This window comes from Dendrobates tinctorius, unplaced genomic scaffold (assembly GCF_039654945.1).
Source record: "Dendrobates tinctorius isolate UK_male_01 unplaced genomic scaffold, ASM3965494v1 ptg000086l, whole genome shotgun sequence".
Lineage (NCBI taxonomy): Eukaryota > Metazoa > Chordata > Amphibia > Anura > Dendrobatidae > Dendrobates > Dendrobates tinctorius.
In genome coordinates this window covers 21,371,656-21,386,244 of record NW_027361754.1, presented here as the reverse complement: position 1 = coordinate 21,386,244, position 14,589 = coordinate 21,371,656, and the positions used below count along the sequence as shown (strand labels likewise).

Genomic DNA, 14,589 nt, shown 5'->3' with positions numbered 1-14,589 from the left:
CGCGCATGGCTCATAGCGAAATAGAGATATAAAATGATATCAGCCCGCAGACACGCAATCACACTATGCAGACGCGCCCACTGAACACAGTGGAATACTGATGCCAGAATTGGTTAAATTTGGTATTGAAGACGCAGAAGGAACATGTAATATACCAAAAAAAAAAAAAATACATGGAAATTTCCAGGTTTGGAGCAGTGTGAACATCACTCCAACCACTGTGCCGACGTAGACAAGGTAACGGGCAGCAAAAAGGTCCGAAAAAAGTTATGAGACATACCAGAATTAGATCCTACAACAGATATATTTGCATAGACCTGGGAATTGGACAAACACAAACAATACCCTTAAAAAAAAAAAGTGGATTGCAGCTTTATATTAGTGGTTATACTAACGAAATTTCTTCCCCGATTGGTAAATAAACCAAGCGAAGGAAGATAACGCTCCACAAGCATCACCCCTAATTAAGTATGCACTATAACTAAGTATTTTAATGTATTGGAAAGATGGATCAGAAAAAATTAATTAAAACTCCACAAGCTCCACCTCAGGGTCCACTGGACTTCAAAAAAGTGACCATTATAGATAAATGATTTTTACTGATATAAACATACAACATGGATAGAACATAAAGCAAATCCAGAAATTGGAACAAAAAAAATCAAATCTAAGTCCATGTTAAGGTCCGAATATCTTCCAGGGTACTGTTTTATTATTTGAGTCCAGCCAGGGATAGAGTGAAGGATGAAATCCAAGGTAGGAGATCCAAGAATAGACTATTCCAAAAGTTGCTAGAGAAGTAAACTCCCATAGTGGACAAGCCAGACCTTGAGAAGCTGCCAAAAAATGGAGATCCAAGCTACTATGTTCAAAAAGAAATGAGTCGATCAACCTACAAATGGAAAAAGAAGGGAAGAGGAACTTAATTATCCAATCGGTCAGATTTGTTTATAATAGCCAGTGAATAAAAGCTCCTCATTTAATCCCAAAGGGGATCGACTCCGAAGATCATAAATCCACCTAGATTCACGCCTCAGTAATTCCAATGAAACATTCCCCCCTCTTATGTTAGTCTGTACTGCCTCAAGACCCAAAACCCTAATGCCAGTACAGCGGCCATTGTGTTCGCACAAAAAATGCATGGCTACTGAAGTGAGGGGTTTACCTTTTTCACGATCTGCTCTTGCAGTATTAATATTCGAAAGGTGCTGTTGGATCCTCTTCCGTAATTCTTGTGTAGTTTGTCCTACAAAGATTTTGTTATTACTTGCATTCATATTGTACCATAGTCTATTTGGATGGATTATTCAATGGATCATTATGTTTAGTATTACATCTCTGAACATTTCTTCATTGCAGGTATGCTATTGTATGTGATATATTCTAGAGCCTTTTTTATGTATGTCCACTTACTGGAGGGAGCTCTTTGGGCTTTATTATAAGCCTTTGTGATAGTTTCATGTCATTGTATGACTTTTTAAATGTTTTTACATGGATGTTGTCTTTTTGTTACCAATAAAATTTGTAATTTTGCAGTGATCCCTGCATTTTGGTCAGTAGCTTTTTCTCCATTTTCTCAGATTCTTGGCTCTCGTGATGGTGCCATGATGGATTGGCTGCAGTCCGGTCTCTCGTCTATTGTATGTTTTGCAGAATGTCCGTCTGTGTCACTCTCTCAGTCTCTCTGTCTCTCTCTCAGTCTCTCTGTCTCTGAGTCTCTTTATACAGAGGCATGTAACCTATGTTTTAGATTTACCCAGTGTCCTTCAGTCCACCCTCACAGATAAGGAGAAGAATGGTGATGACCAAGTTGCCTTGTTTGATTATGTAATCTATTTGCATAGATCTTCCTCCTCTGTTCCAAAAATCAACAAACTATCTGGGCTAGACAATATATAATTAGCATATCAGTAGCCCTCACTATTCATCAAGGATAAGAGCACCATATGTTATATCAAATATCAGCTTACAAGTCAATATTCTAGGCTTACACAAACAAAAGTCTGTTTTCTTGACCCACCAGAAATCAACACTTAAATCCAAAAGCCATCATACAGATACTAGTGATGAGCGAGTATACTCGTTATTGGGGTTTCCCCAAGCATGCTTGGGTGGTCTCCGAGTATTTTGTCATGCTTGGAGATTTAGTTTTTGTTGCCTCAGCTGCATGATTTGCTGCTGCTTGACAGGCTGAATACATGTGGGAATTCCCTAGCAAACAGGCAACCCCCACATGTATTCAGGCTGTCTAGCAGTCGCAAATCATGCAGCTGCAGCTATGAAAACTAAATCTTCGAGCACGCCAAAATACTCGGAGATCACCCGAGCATGCTCGGGGAGACCGGAGTAACGAGTATACTCGCTCAACACTAACAGATAAAAAGTCAATTCTTCTTGGTTTGGTAAACATAGTTGTCTTGGGTAATTAAGATATAATCTGGTTTCCTCACAGGGCGTTTTGGAGTGCACCAAATTCATTAAAAGGAGCACACCACTTAATAAAGTCAGCGCATCTTCTCCCTAGTGTATATCTCCATTCACCTTTCTAGAAAAGTTGCTACATTCAGGGACTGCAGTAACATTTCTAGAGTAAGAAACTCCGGCACTTTTGCTGAATTCGGTGGATGGGCGTAGCCACGCTCTACTGATCCATGCACTGCTCTAATGACTTGATAGAAGCAAGCAGCTGCAGGTTGGATAAAAATTCATTTTCTCCCTGTAGCCGCTACTCCAGTGAGGCAACCAGGCAGGATTTTAATGCAATTTACCTGCAGGTTAACCCTTTATTTGTAATGAGCATTTCTGGACATGAGAGGTTGCATTTTACAGAGAATTTTTCACAATGAAAAATGAGATATAATTACTATCTCTGAACTCATTTACCCCCCCCAGTAAGTGAGATTCGTAGGGCTCCAACTTGGTCCATGCTGGAATGCAATCCCCCGGAGTCCAAATATTATAGCAGGTCTGTAGATGCCGTGCACACTGCTGGCAGCAATAATGACTATGTGATGCAGAGGAACAGTGGTATCTGCTGCTGAATCTATTGAATATATTACTAATAATTACTGTAATTGGGGTGTAGGAGCAGCGCTGTTGCCCAGATGATAATCACATATTCGCTTTGCAGATGGTAATGACTGCAAAATTGTGGAGTCGTCACTGCTGCTTACTCTGCTGAAGGAAGTGGACGATCAGCTACGAGCCAGCGCCCAGAGTGCTAAACTGCTGCAGAGCGACAAGAACCTGGGTATGTATGCCAGTAATTTATGGTATATTGTCTTTGCATTTATTTATTACAATACAGAAAAATTTGGAAAAGCAGAATGAGAAATGTATAATGTGATATAAGAAGGCACAAGATGAGAGGAGCATGTAAATAAGGAGATGTCCAATGTTATCATTAATGGGATCTTACCAGAATCCCATCCGTGACATGACTAGGGCCCTCCATACACTCTCCACACTTAGGGAGTCCAGAGCTTTCCTGGCTCCATAACTTGTAAATACCAGAGCCCTTCTTCCACCAACACGAAGGACACCACCTCTCAGTGCCCAAACTTCTATGACAATATTTTTGGCATCCTCCCTGCTATTCCTTCAACCCATCCTGTCATCCCCCAAGACCCAAAGCAACCCCCATGATAATGACTACAAAAAAATTAAGTTCTGCATTTAAGGGTGTGTGAGTAAGGCTTCATCACTAGTTTAAGATAGTAGATGTCCGCCTGTCTTTTTCTATCCATTTTTTGCCCTAGCGCCCCTCCGTGAACCATTGAGACCTACCCCCTACCCAATGCCAAGATGACCCATATTCCATCAAATTTCCCCTCTCTATACACTCCAAACTTTTGTGATGCTCTTCTTGCCACCAGTCCATCCTCCTAATTTAATGACATATTCCTTCGGGAGCCAGACAGAATTCCAAAACAGTGACCATGTCTTGTAATACCAGAAATGAAGTTGCGTCTGCTCATGTGCGGCTCTCTATTGACTTCTATAAGAGTTGCTAAAATTTCAGCACAAGTGTGGGAACAGCATCTATCAGACACATATCCTGTGCGTATGCCATAAATCCCTGACACCGGGTCATATGTCTGGGGCTTACATTCAACACACGTCATCCCAATATTAGTATGGACCAAACCTAAGCTGACAACACTAGGAAACTGTACACCTCCCGCTCGGTCCTCGGATCCTCATCATCATCCTCCTCATCATTGACCCTCATAGAGCTGCTAATAGTAGACACAGCCCGATTGAACACACTTCTGTCTATTTTGGATAATTCTGAACTTTTCATCTGGTGCATCTGTACTTTTTACTTCCATGACACAAGTTTTTTTTCTTTTGTAGGCTTAAAAAATACATTCAGAGACATTCAAGATCTACAGTCCAACTGCAAAGGTGACCTATCCGTGATAGATCCAAAAGAGCTTTCTGCAAGAGAGCTTGTCACGTATGAGTATGGAACTGACATCTTGGAGTCCCTGAAGTTACATATTAAAGTAGGTTCTTATTTTTTCTTTGTGGTCAGTGATAAAATATCTCTATCCGCTCTTGATTTCAGGGAAATCAAGGGCATCCGGCGCATGCGCAGAGACGTGAGGTGTATTGTCCCCTGCTTCATCTGTGAAATGTGCTTGTGCTGGACACCGCTGACCTCGTCCTTAGTCATTTACATCCATATACTGCATTATTGCCACACATGCGCACTGCGAACATCAAGACGGGGCCACAACATCTCATCTCTCTGCACATGTGTAAAAAGGGCGACCAGAGGAGGGTAGTCAAAGCTGGGTTCTTAAAGGCACAGTACAGGAATATAGTCCACTGAGCCAACTGTCAGCAAGCACTCCCCTGGTCCCTTGTACATAGACAGTTGGGACCAACACAATCTTCCTTACGACATACCTTGTTCTTGCTCCAGCCGCAGCAGTCCAGGCAAAACAGAGGCAGAAGAAGAAACCGTTGTCCAACAGGGAAAACAACTTATTTAATTTTACAGGATATAAAGAATAAAGCGACAAAAATACATCACTGGAGTCCTGATTTCTCCCTGACGCTGGCTACATCCATACCCACAATTGCTGCAGAAGCCATAGATCCCAAATCTGCACGCTGGAATCTGGGAGCATGATACCACTTCAGCATGGGGCCCTCCTGAAGTCCTGGAGACCCTTGGTGCAGTCCTTTAATCCTTATTATATAGTCCTTCAGAATCCAGGGCAACAGTTCTCTCCTGTCCAGAGGCCTGGCAGTGCCCTGGTCATATACCTCTGCCCTGTTCAATGATCCAAGAAGTTCTGGAGGGAAACAGCAGTTTCCTGTGGCCTTAATGCTGCTGCTGCTGGCCCAGCCCTCTGTTAACTATTACTGTCCCTAACTCTTAGGACATTTAAAGGGAACCTGTCACCATTTTTGAGCTATGAGCTGTGGCCACTGCCATTCTAGAATGCTGTACATAAGCCCCCAATCTAACCTGAAAGATAAGATAAGCAAGTTTTATTATACTCACCAGGGAGCTGTCCGGTCCGATGGGTGTCGCATTTCTGGGTCCGGCTCCTCCCATCTTCATGTGATGTCGTCATCTTCCATGCTTCGTGTTGTGACTCCTGCACAGATGTACTGATCTGCCCTGTTGAGAGCAGAGCCAAGTACTGCAGTGTGCAGGCGCTGGGCCTCTCTAAGCTTTCCCGGCGCCTGCGCACTGCAGTACTTGGCTCTGCCCTCAACAGACGGCATTATTGTGCCTTCTCATATACCCCATCATGTAAACACATTATGGGATACTAGTTGGAGACATGCAAAATCTTCCTCTCTTCATGTTGTATTTATCCTTTTCCCCTGTTCCGTGTTTTGTTTTTCAGACTGGGAATCTCCACTTGCACATCACATCTTATATACCACACAATAATTACAATGGCAATGCCTTTTCTCATTCTTTCTTTTACCAGGTAAGCAAATTTGAAATGTTCAGTGTGATTAATAGCTCATTAGTTCTGTGACTTGTATTTACCTCCAGAAACATCCCAAGAAAGTATTTTTTGGATAAACCAATTAAAGTGGATCACAAGATTTTACATTATAAACTGCATACATTTGGAAATAAATCTCTAAAACCTGATGAGGCTAATGTGCTTACTTTGAAATTCCATTTCACAATGGCTGCATGATCCTATATGGAAGTTTAACTAAATCTCCACCCAACTACCTGTATTGACTGCTCCTAAGAGTGCCTCCTCTGCTGAATCTCCTCCCACCTAGCCCCAATGGCTGCTCCTCAGTGTCCCTCCTCTCTGCTGAACCTCCACCCACCTAGCCCAATTGGCTGCTCCTCCGTGTCCCTCCCCTTTGCTGAATCTCCTCCCACCTAGCCCGATTGGCTCCTATTCAGTGTCCCTCCTGTCTGCTGAGTCTCAATCCACCTAGCCCAATTGGCTGTTCCTCAGTGTCCCTCCCCTCTGCTGAATCTTCACCCACCTAGCCTGATTGACTGCTCCTCAGTGTCTTTCCTTTCTATTGAATTTCCACCCACCTAATCTAATTGACAGTTCATCAATACTGCCACTACTGATAACACAGCCACCTATAATTTATTTCTATATTATTGGTGATAAATAGATAATCAGTGAACGTCTAACCACTGAGACCCCCAATTATCAGGGTACTGTATCCAGTGTGTGAAATAGTGTCCTGTGTGAGACCACCACTCCCATAGACTACTCTACTCACACAGGGAACGTGGGAGCCCATTCCTGTGATTGATGGGGTCATACACTCATCAGTTACATATCTGTTCTTGGGTCTACTATATTAGTAACATAGAAGCAATATTACAATATATTATATATATTTATGTACATATTTTTTTGCAGAGTACTGAGAACATAGTCTTCGTATCCCGGGAATATCTCCAGTCTGTTGGTAGTCTAATTTTGCTGGTTGTTCACTGCTTTGCTCACTTTGCTGTCGGTGACTTCAATGATGATTCCAACCCGTTGTTCCTTAGGATGTTTTATCAGGTATAAGTAATTAGGAAAAGTATAGAAGTGAGGGGCAAAAATTGTGGTTGCACAGAGACCCTGCAGCCCAAGGGAGGAGGAATAAAGGTCCTTCTACTCCATACTGTATATCAAGGCCTGGGGCCCGGATTCACATTTAGCACTGGGTCATGTCAGCTTCAGGTTATCCCTTTGGGTGTAAAGTATGCTACATGAAATCTAGAAATTATATATTACAATTATAAAGAATTAATTAAAGAGGGGAATTTCTCTATACCGAGTGCCGATCGGTGATATAACAAGTCAACAAGTGCAATGTAAAAGGACTTTAGCAATGAAAAATGGAAGAGGATGAACGATCGTTAATAAAATTGGGAAAAAAAAGATATAATCAGCTGACAAACTCATGTTTAGAGCGACCACTGCTCAGTAACGGTACACATTTCATTCCTTCCTTCTTCCAGGCATTAAAGGTCTGCTTATCTGAAGGCTTCCTCCCCAGACTCCAGCTCCAGTCCTCACAATTGCAGTGTAATAAAATAAAATGTGTGGAAGGAGGCGACCAACCACCATCAAAGATGATTCGTAAAGAAATGACGGAGCAACTATCAACTTTAATATCACCAAGACTTGATGTCTTGATGGATTATCGGAAGGTATGGGGTAATTTTTGAAAATATGCATTGTCAATAGCAGCTTACAGTGTATGGGGATAGGGGGTTAGGGATGCGGGGTAGCTTAATGATTACTAGGACCTCAAAAGAATCTGAGAAAGAGGCTCTGGAACCCAGGAACTGGCCCATCTACAATGGTGTGGAGATGCATATGCTCATCCTCCTCTCTATATATTCTCTATGGGCAAGTTGGACAAAGATCAGTAGAGCTCTCCACTATTTCCGGCAGTCCCATAGACAATGAATGGAGCTGAGGCTGAATATATGCTTCACAGTTCCATTTAAGAAACCTCTGGATCACTGCAGGACCCAGCAGTTGGTCCCCCTGTGATCAATAAATTATTCCCTGACCTATGCATGAAGCCTGATGCCTCCAACAAGTGGCAATAGTCTTTGAGTTATAGTTTCACAACAGCTGTAGAGTTATAGTTCATGGACTACTGCTGTCACGGGTGTTTCAGAACCTGCAGACCGTTGCTCTGCATCTGACTGCAGAAGGTCTTAGCAGTTTCCTTTGCAGACTTTTTCCTGGTCCTTCTGACTCTAGGACCCAGTGGCAACCTCCCCCAGCTCTAGTTGACACACCTGGACCAGGGTGTTTTTAACTCTCCCAGCTTGCTGCTCGGAGTTGCTGGTGATATTTCTATTTCCCTGTTGAGGCTTAGAGCTATAGCAGTCGACTATCCTCCTTGGTGTTTAGAGGTAGTCAGTGGTTCTCTCTGAGTCTACTCAAGCTAATTTTTCCCTTTCTTTTTGTATCCCATCTGTCTTTAGTGGTAGTGGGGATTGACTAGTGCTAATCCTGCCCTTCCCTAAGCATGGCTTATTGCCAGGGTCAGGCAGGGTATCCTGCTCGGCGATAGGGCCCCGAGATGGAGGGGGGCCCCTGCAGGGCAGCTAATAATGTGGGCAATCTGGCCTGTGTATCTGGCCCCGAGGCTCCAGGGAACCCCTGGCCAGATTGCTCTCATGTGCGGCGGGCAGGAAGCGATCCCTGCAGCTTCGCTGCGTACAAGAGAAAATAGCAGCAGAGCTGCAGCGATCCGTCGTGCCCATGCTTCATCCTCTCACATACACAGCAGCGCCTCTGGAAGACATCATCATTCAGCGGCCGGCTGTGGTAGAGAGAGGAAGTGCGGGTGCCGTGATGCTGCGGGAGTATCTGCGGTGCGGACAGGTGAGAGGTGCTGCCTGTATGTATGTGTGTGTGTGTAGGTGTAGAGATGAGTGGTGGTGTATGTGTGGGTGTGCGTGCATGTGTAGCGCTGCGGGGGAATGTTCAGACAGGTGAATGTTGCTGTGTGTGTGTGTGTAGGTGGAGGAGAAGGCCATGATGTGGCTGATGTAGAAGGCCATGATGGGGGTGATGAAGAAGGCCATGATAGGGTTGATGGGGACAAGGCCATGATGGGGGTGATGGGGAGAAGGCCATAATGAAGGTGATAGGGAGAAGGCCAGGATGGGGGTGATGGGGAGAAGGCCATGATCGGGGTGATGGGGAGAAGGCTATGATGGGGTGATGGAGAAGGCCATGATGGGGTGATGGAGAGGGTAATGATGGGGAGAAGGCAATGATGGGGGTGATGGGGAGAAGGCCATGAAGGAGGTGATGGGTAGAAGGCAATGATGGGGTGATGGAAAGGGCAATGATGGGGGTGATTGGAAGAAGGCAATGATGGGGGTGATGGGGAGAAGGCAATGATGGTGGTGATGGGGAGGCCATGATGGGGATGATGGGGAGAAGGCAATAATGAAGTTATGGAGAGGACAATGATGGGGGTGATGGGGAGAATGCCATGATGAGAGTGATGGGGAGAAAGCCACGATGGGGGTGATGGAGAGGGCAATGTTGGGAGTGATGGGGAGAAGGCAATGATGGGGGTGATGGAGAGGGCAATGATGGGGTGATGGGGAGAAGACAATTATGGCACTATATAAATAAATAATAATAATAATAATATGGGGTGATGGGGAGAAGGCCATGATGGAGGTGATGGATAGAAGGCAATGAAGGGGTGATAGGGCAATGATGGGGGTAACTGGAAGAAGGCACTGATGGGGAGAAGGCAATGATGGAGAGAAGGCTATGGTGGGGAGGCCATGATGGGGTGATGGGGAGAAGGCAAAGATGGGGTGATGGAGAGGACAATGATGGGGGTGATGGGGAGAAGGCCATGATGGGGGTGATGGGGAGAAGGCCATGATGGCGGTGATGGGGAGAAGGCCATGATGGGGGTGATGGGAAGAAGGGCAGTCATGGGGGTGATGGGGAGAAGGCAATAATGGGGGTGATGGGGAGAAGGCAATGATGGGGGAGATGAGGAGAAGGCAATGATGGTGGTAGTGGAAAAGACAATGATGGGAGTGATGGGGAAGGAGGCAATGATGGGGTGGTGGAGGAGAAGGCAATGATAGAGGTGGTGGAAAAGGCAATGATGGAGGTGGTGGAAAGGGCAATGTTGGGGTGGTGGGGGAAAAAGCAATGATGATGGATGTGGTAGGGGAGAATGCAATGATGGTGGTGGTGGTGGAAAGGGCAATAATGGGGGTGATGGGGGAAGAGGAAATGATGGAGGTGGTGGAATGGGCAATAATGGGAGTGGTGAGGGGAGAGACAATGATGGGGTGGTGGGGGAGGAGGAAATGAGGGAAGTGGTGGAATGGGCAATGATGGGGTGTCAGGAGAGAAAGCAATGATAGTGGTGGGGGAGAAGGCAATGATGGAAGTGGTGAAGAGGTTAATGATGGGTTGGGGAGAGAACAATAATGGGATGTGGGGAGAGGAGGACAATGAGAGGTGTGAGGGATTGGGATGGAAGGAAGGGGGACTTATAATGGACTTAGGAACATGGGGAGGTGGAGGAAGACATTATTATCGCTTATTATGTCTAGCACAATCCCTTAGTATATAGTGTACATACTTATTATGTATAACACAGTCCCTTAGTATATAGTGTACTCACTAATTCTGTATAACACCATCCTTAGGCTAGTTTCACACTTACTTCTTTTTGCAGCGCGTTTTTCCCGCAAAAAAACGCATTAAAAAAACGCATACAAATGCATACAAACGCTGCGTTTTTTTCAAGCATTTTTATGCGCATGCAGGAAAAAAAGGCAGCGTTTTTGTGCGTTTGTATGCGTTTTTTGTGCGTTTGCGTTTTTTTTACAGATTTTGGAAAAACCCCACAAAAAAGAAAAAACAACCATTCAACAACACACAAGACCAATGGGACTGCATTGTGGGTGTGGTATGTTAATATATAGACCCTGTCTACAGTATTCTTCACATTTGCTTGATTCTTCTCGTGACCATGGATCTGCGCTGGAAGAGTTTTCACTTCAACTTGGATTTGGACATCGCGATGGCTCAGGCGTATGCAGTTGCTTGCCATGAACAAAGGAAGAGAGAGAGGCAGCGAAGACGGCGGCGTATGTGGATACATCCGATTGTTGAACTCCGGGATAGCCGTGGGGCATACCACACCCTCTACAGCGAGCTCCAGTCAAACCCGGAGAAATTTACAGATTATATCCGGATGTCCCACGAAAGTTTCATGGATTTGCTTGCTCGTGTCCAACAATCCATCCGGAGACAGGACACACAGCTCCGTCGTGCGATTCCTCCTGAGGAATGGCTACTGGTGACATTACGGTATGTTTTAAAAACCAAGGGGTGCGGTCTGATGTTTTTTTTTTAAATTTAGTATTCAAAACCTTGGGTAATTAGTTTTCGTGAATGTACTAATATTTTATTTTATAGTTTTTTAAAATAATATACATAAATATTAATTTTACTTCTTTGTCTGTTCACAGATTCCTGGCGACTGGAGAAACCCTATCTTCACTACACTTCCAGTACCGTATTGGAATCTCTACCTTGTCTGGAATTGTTGCTGACACCTGCCGGGCTCTCTGGAATGTTCTTTGTCCAGAATTTATGCCCCTGCCCACCGCTGAAAAGTGGATGGAAATTGCTGACAAATTCTGGACAGTATGCAATTTTCCCAACTGTTTGGGAGCTGTTGATGGTAAACACATACGGATCATCAAACCCCAAAGAACGGGATCTGAGTACTATAATTACAAAAAGTACTTTTCAATAGTACTCATGGCGATTGCGGATGCCGGATGTATGTTTGTAGCAGTGGACATTGGAGCATTTGGCCGTGGTAATGACTCACAGGCTTTTAAAAACTCAGACATGGGCCGGAGGTTGTATGGCAACCAATTTAATTTCCCTATGCCACGGCCTCTTCTTCACACCGAAGCTCCGCCACTGCCCTTTGTAATGGTTGGCGATGAGGCTTTTCAAATGTGCGGAAACTTACTGAAACCCTACTCCAGCCGGGACTTGGACCACACCAAAAAAATATTTAATTACAGGCTGACCAGGGCCAGAAGAACTGTCGAGTGTGCTTTTGGGATTCTTGTCTCCAGATGGCGAATTCTGGGCACGGCCATTAATCTTAAACTTGAAACAGTCGATGAGGTGGTGAAGGCCTGTGTGGTTCTACATAACTTTGTGATGGCTAAAGAGCACCCGACCTTTGAACTGGACGATGATGCTCCTAACCCATTGCCTGAATTCACTCAGCACACTCTCAGGTCATCCGTTGAAGTTGGCCAAATGAGGGACCAATTTGCGGTCTACTTTATTACTGATGTAGGACGGGTGCACTGGCAAGATGAAATGGTGTAATGTTTTTGTTTGTTTATGGTAATAAAAAACCTTATTTGATACCATTACTGAGTGCACTATATTTTTTAAACTCCAATTAAATAAAAAACTTCCCATGTATAACTGAATTTTTTGATGTTCACACACCTGGGCAGGTAAATACACATACGAGTTAAAATGCAGCATTGCTAGTCTGCGTGAAATATATTGGAACGAGCAAAGCTGCAGGCCATGAATCAGGAAACCAAATTTTTTCAAGAGAAAATTGTGCAACTAGTTGAAAAAAAAGTATGTGATTTTCTCAAAACACAACCCTCAAAACCCAACCCCAATGAAAGTCAATGGTGAATACAAGTCAGCATTGAGTGGATGAATGTAATCTGCTCCATTCCAACTTACAAGTTATTACACTAGGTCTTGGAATAACTATACTAGGCCATGGTATTTCAAATATGAGTATAGTAGGCCTTGGGCCTACTAGTATAGTCATATGTGAAATACCACGGCCTAGTATAGTCATACCAAGGCCTACTCGATTTTTACCAACTAGGATCTTGTTTCACGAAAAACAAACTGTTGAAACTTGACAAGTTTCAACAGTTTGTTTTTCATGAAACCAGATTCTAGTTGGTAAAACTAGAGTTATTACACTAGGCCTTGGAATGACTACACTAGGCCGTGGTATTTCAAATATGAGTATAGTAGGCCTTGGGGCTAGTAGTATAGTAATATGTGAAATACCACGGCCTAGTATAGTCATACCAAGGCCTACTGTAATAACTCGATTTTTAACAACTAGCATCTTGTTTCACAAAAAACAAACTGGTGAAACTAGAAAGAAACTTATTTTTTAGACAAGTTTCAACAGTTTGTTTTTCATGAAACCAGATTCTAGTTGGTAAAACTAGAGTTATTACACTAGGCCTTGGAATGACTACACTAGGCCGTGGTATTTCAAATATGAGTATAGTAGGCCTTGGGGCTAGTAGTATAGTAATATGTGAAATACCACGGCCTAGTATAGTCATACCAAGGCCTACTGTAATAACTCGATTTTTAACAACTAGCATCTTGTTTCACAAAAAACAAACTGGTGAAACTAGAAAGAAACTTATTTTTTAGACAAGTTTCAACAGTTTGTTTTTCATGAAACCAGATTCTAGTTGGTAAAACTAGAGTTATTACACTAGGCCTTGGAATGACTACACTAGGCCGTGGTATTTCAAATATGAGTATAGTAGGCCTTGGGGCTAGTAGTATAGTAATATGTGAAATACCACGGCCTAGTATAGTCATACCAAGGCCTACTGTAATAACTCGATTTTTAACAACTAGCATCTTGTTTCACAAAAAACAAACTGGTGAAACTAGAAAGAAACTTATTTTTTAGACAAGTTTCAACAGTTTGTTTTTCATGAAACCAGATCCAAGTTGGTAAAACTAGAGTTATTACACTAGGCCTTGGTATGACTATACTAGGCCGTGGTATTTCACATATGACTATACTAGCCCTTGGGTTGGTTTTTAACATGTATTTACCCATCAGTGTGTGTGAGCGGCGCAAACAACATTAATGAAACTTTTTAATGGTGAACCACAAATGTAAATTTATTTTTAATCAAAAAAAGTAAACCAAAAAATTATTTTTTACGGCGTTTGGGGGCAGATGGTTTCAATTTGGGGGTGTGCAGGGAATATGCAACACTTGCAGTTGAAGACGGTGTTTGAGGGGAAGGGGCAACAAAACTTGTGGGGGAAGGTAGTCCAGTTAAGGGAATTAAACTAGGAACACTTGGAGGAGAGGAAATCTGTTCAGGTACATTAGTTGTAATGGCATGTCGCCGTAGGCTTGTGTGCCTGGACCGACTTTGGCCCAATGCCCGCCTTGATAGATTTCGCCTTGAACTAGGGGCAAATATTGAGTGTAGGTCCCCCGTCTGCTGGTGTGGCTGCTGCTGCTGCTGAGGTGGCTGCTGCTGCTGAGGTGGCGGCTGCTGCTGAGGTGGCTGCTGCTGCTGCTGAGGTGGCTGCTGCTGAGGTGGTTGCTGCTGCTGCTGAGGTGGCTGCTGCTGCTGAGGTGGCTGCTGCTGCTGAGGTGGCTGCTGCTGCTGCTCTTCGTTGGCAGTGCTCGTCCTTGCAGGAGGACTGGTGGCGGCAGTGATGGTCCAGGTTTGCAGAGTGGTGGTGGCAGGGCTACTACATGTTGTTGTAGCGGCAGGGCTGTTCCATG

General features: G+C 44.0%; 1 protein-coding gene across 4 annotated transcripts in view; it reads left to right on the top strand.

Annotated features, from left to right (window-relative positions):
• LOC141097767 (uncharacterized) overlaps positions 1–14,589 on the top strand; it is a 61,204-nt gene that overhangs the window by 31,973 nt on the left and 14,642 nt on the right. For 3 of the 4 annotated variants that reach the window (XM_073585162.1, XM_073585161.1, XM_073585165.1), the window contains exons 16-20: positions 3,131–3,250; positions 4,357–4,508; positions 5,871–5,957; positions 6,879–7,025; positions 7,469–7,660. In XM_073585162.1, coding sequence (XP_073441263.1) covers positions 3,131–3,250; positions 4,357–4,508; positions 5,871–5,957; positions 6,879–7,025; positions 7,469–7,660 — 698 coding nt within the window. The remainder of the gene's footprint in view (positions 1–3,130; positions 3,251–4,356; positions 4,509–5,870; positions 5,958–6,878; positions 7,026–7,468; positions 7,661–14,589) is intronic. The other variant, XM_073585163.1, reaches the window with a different exon arrangement.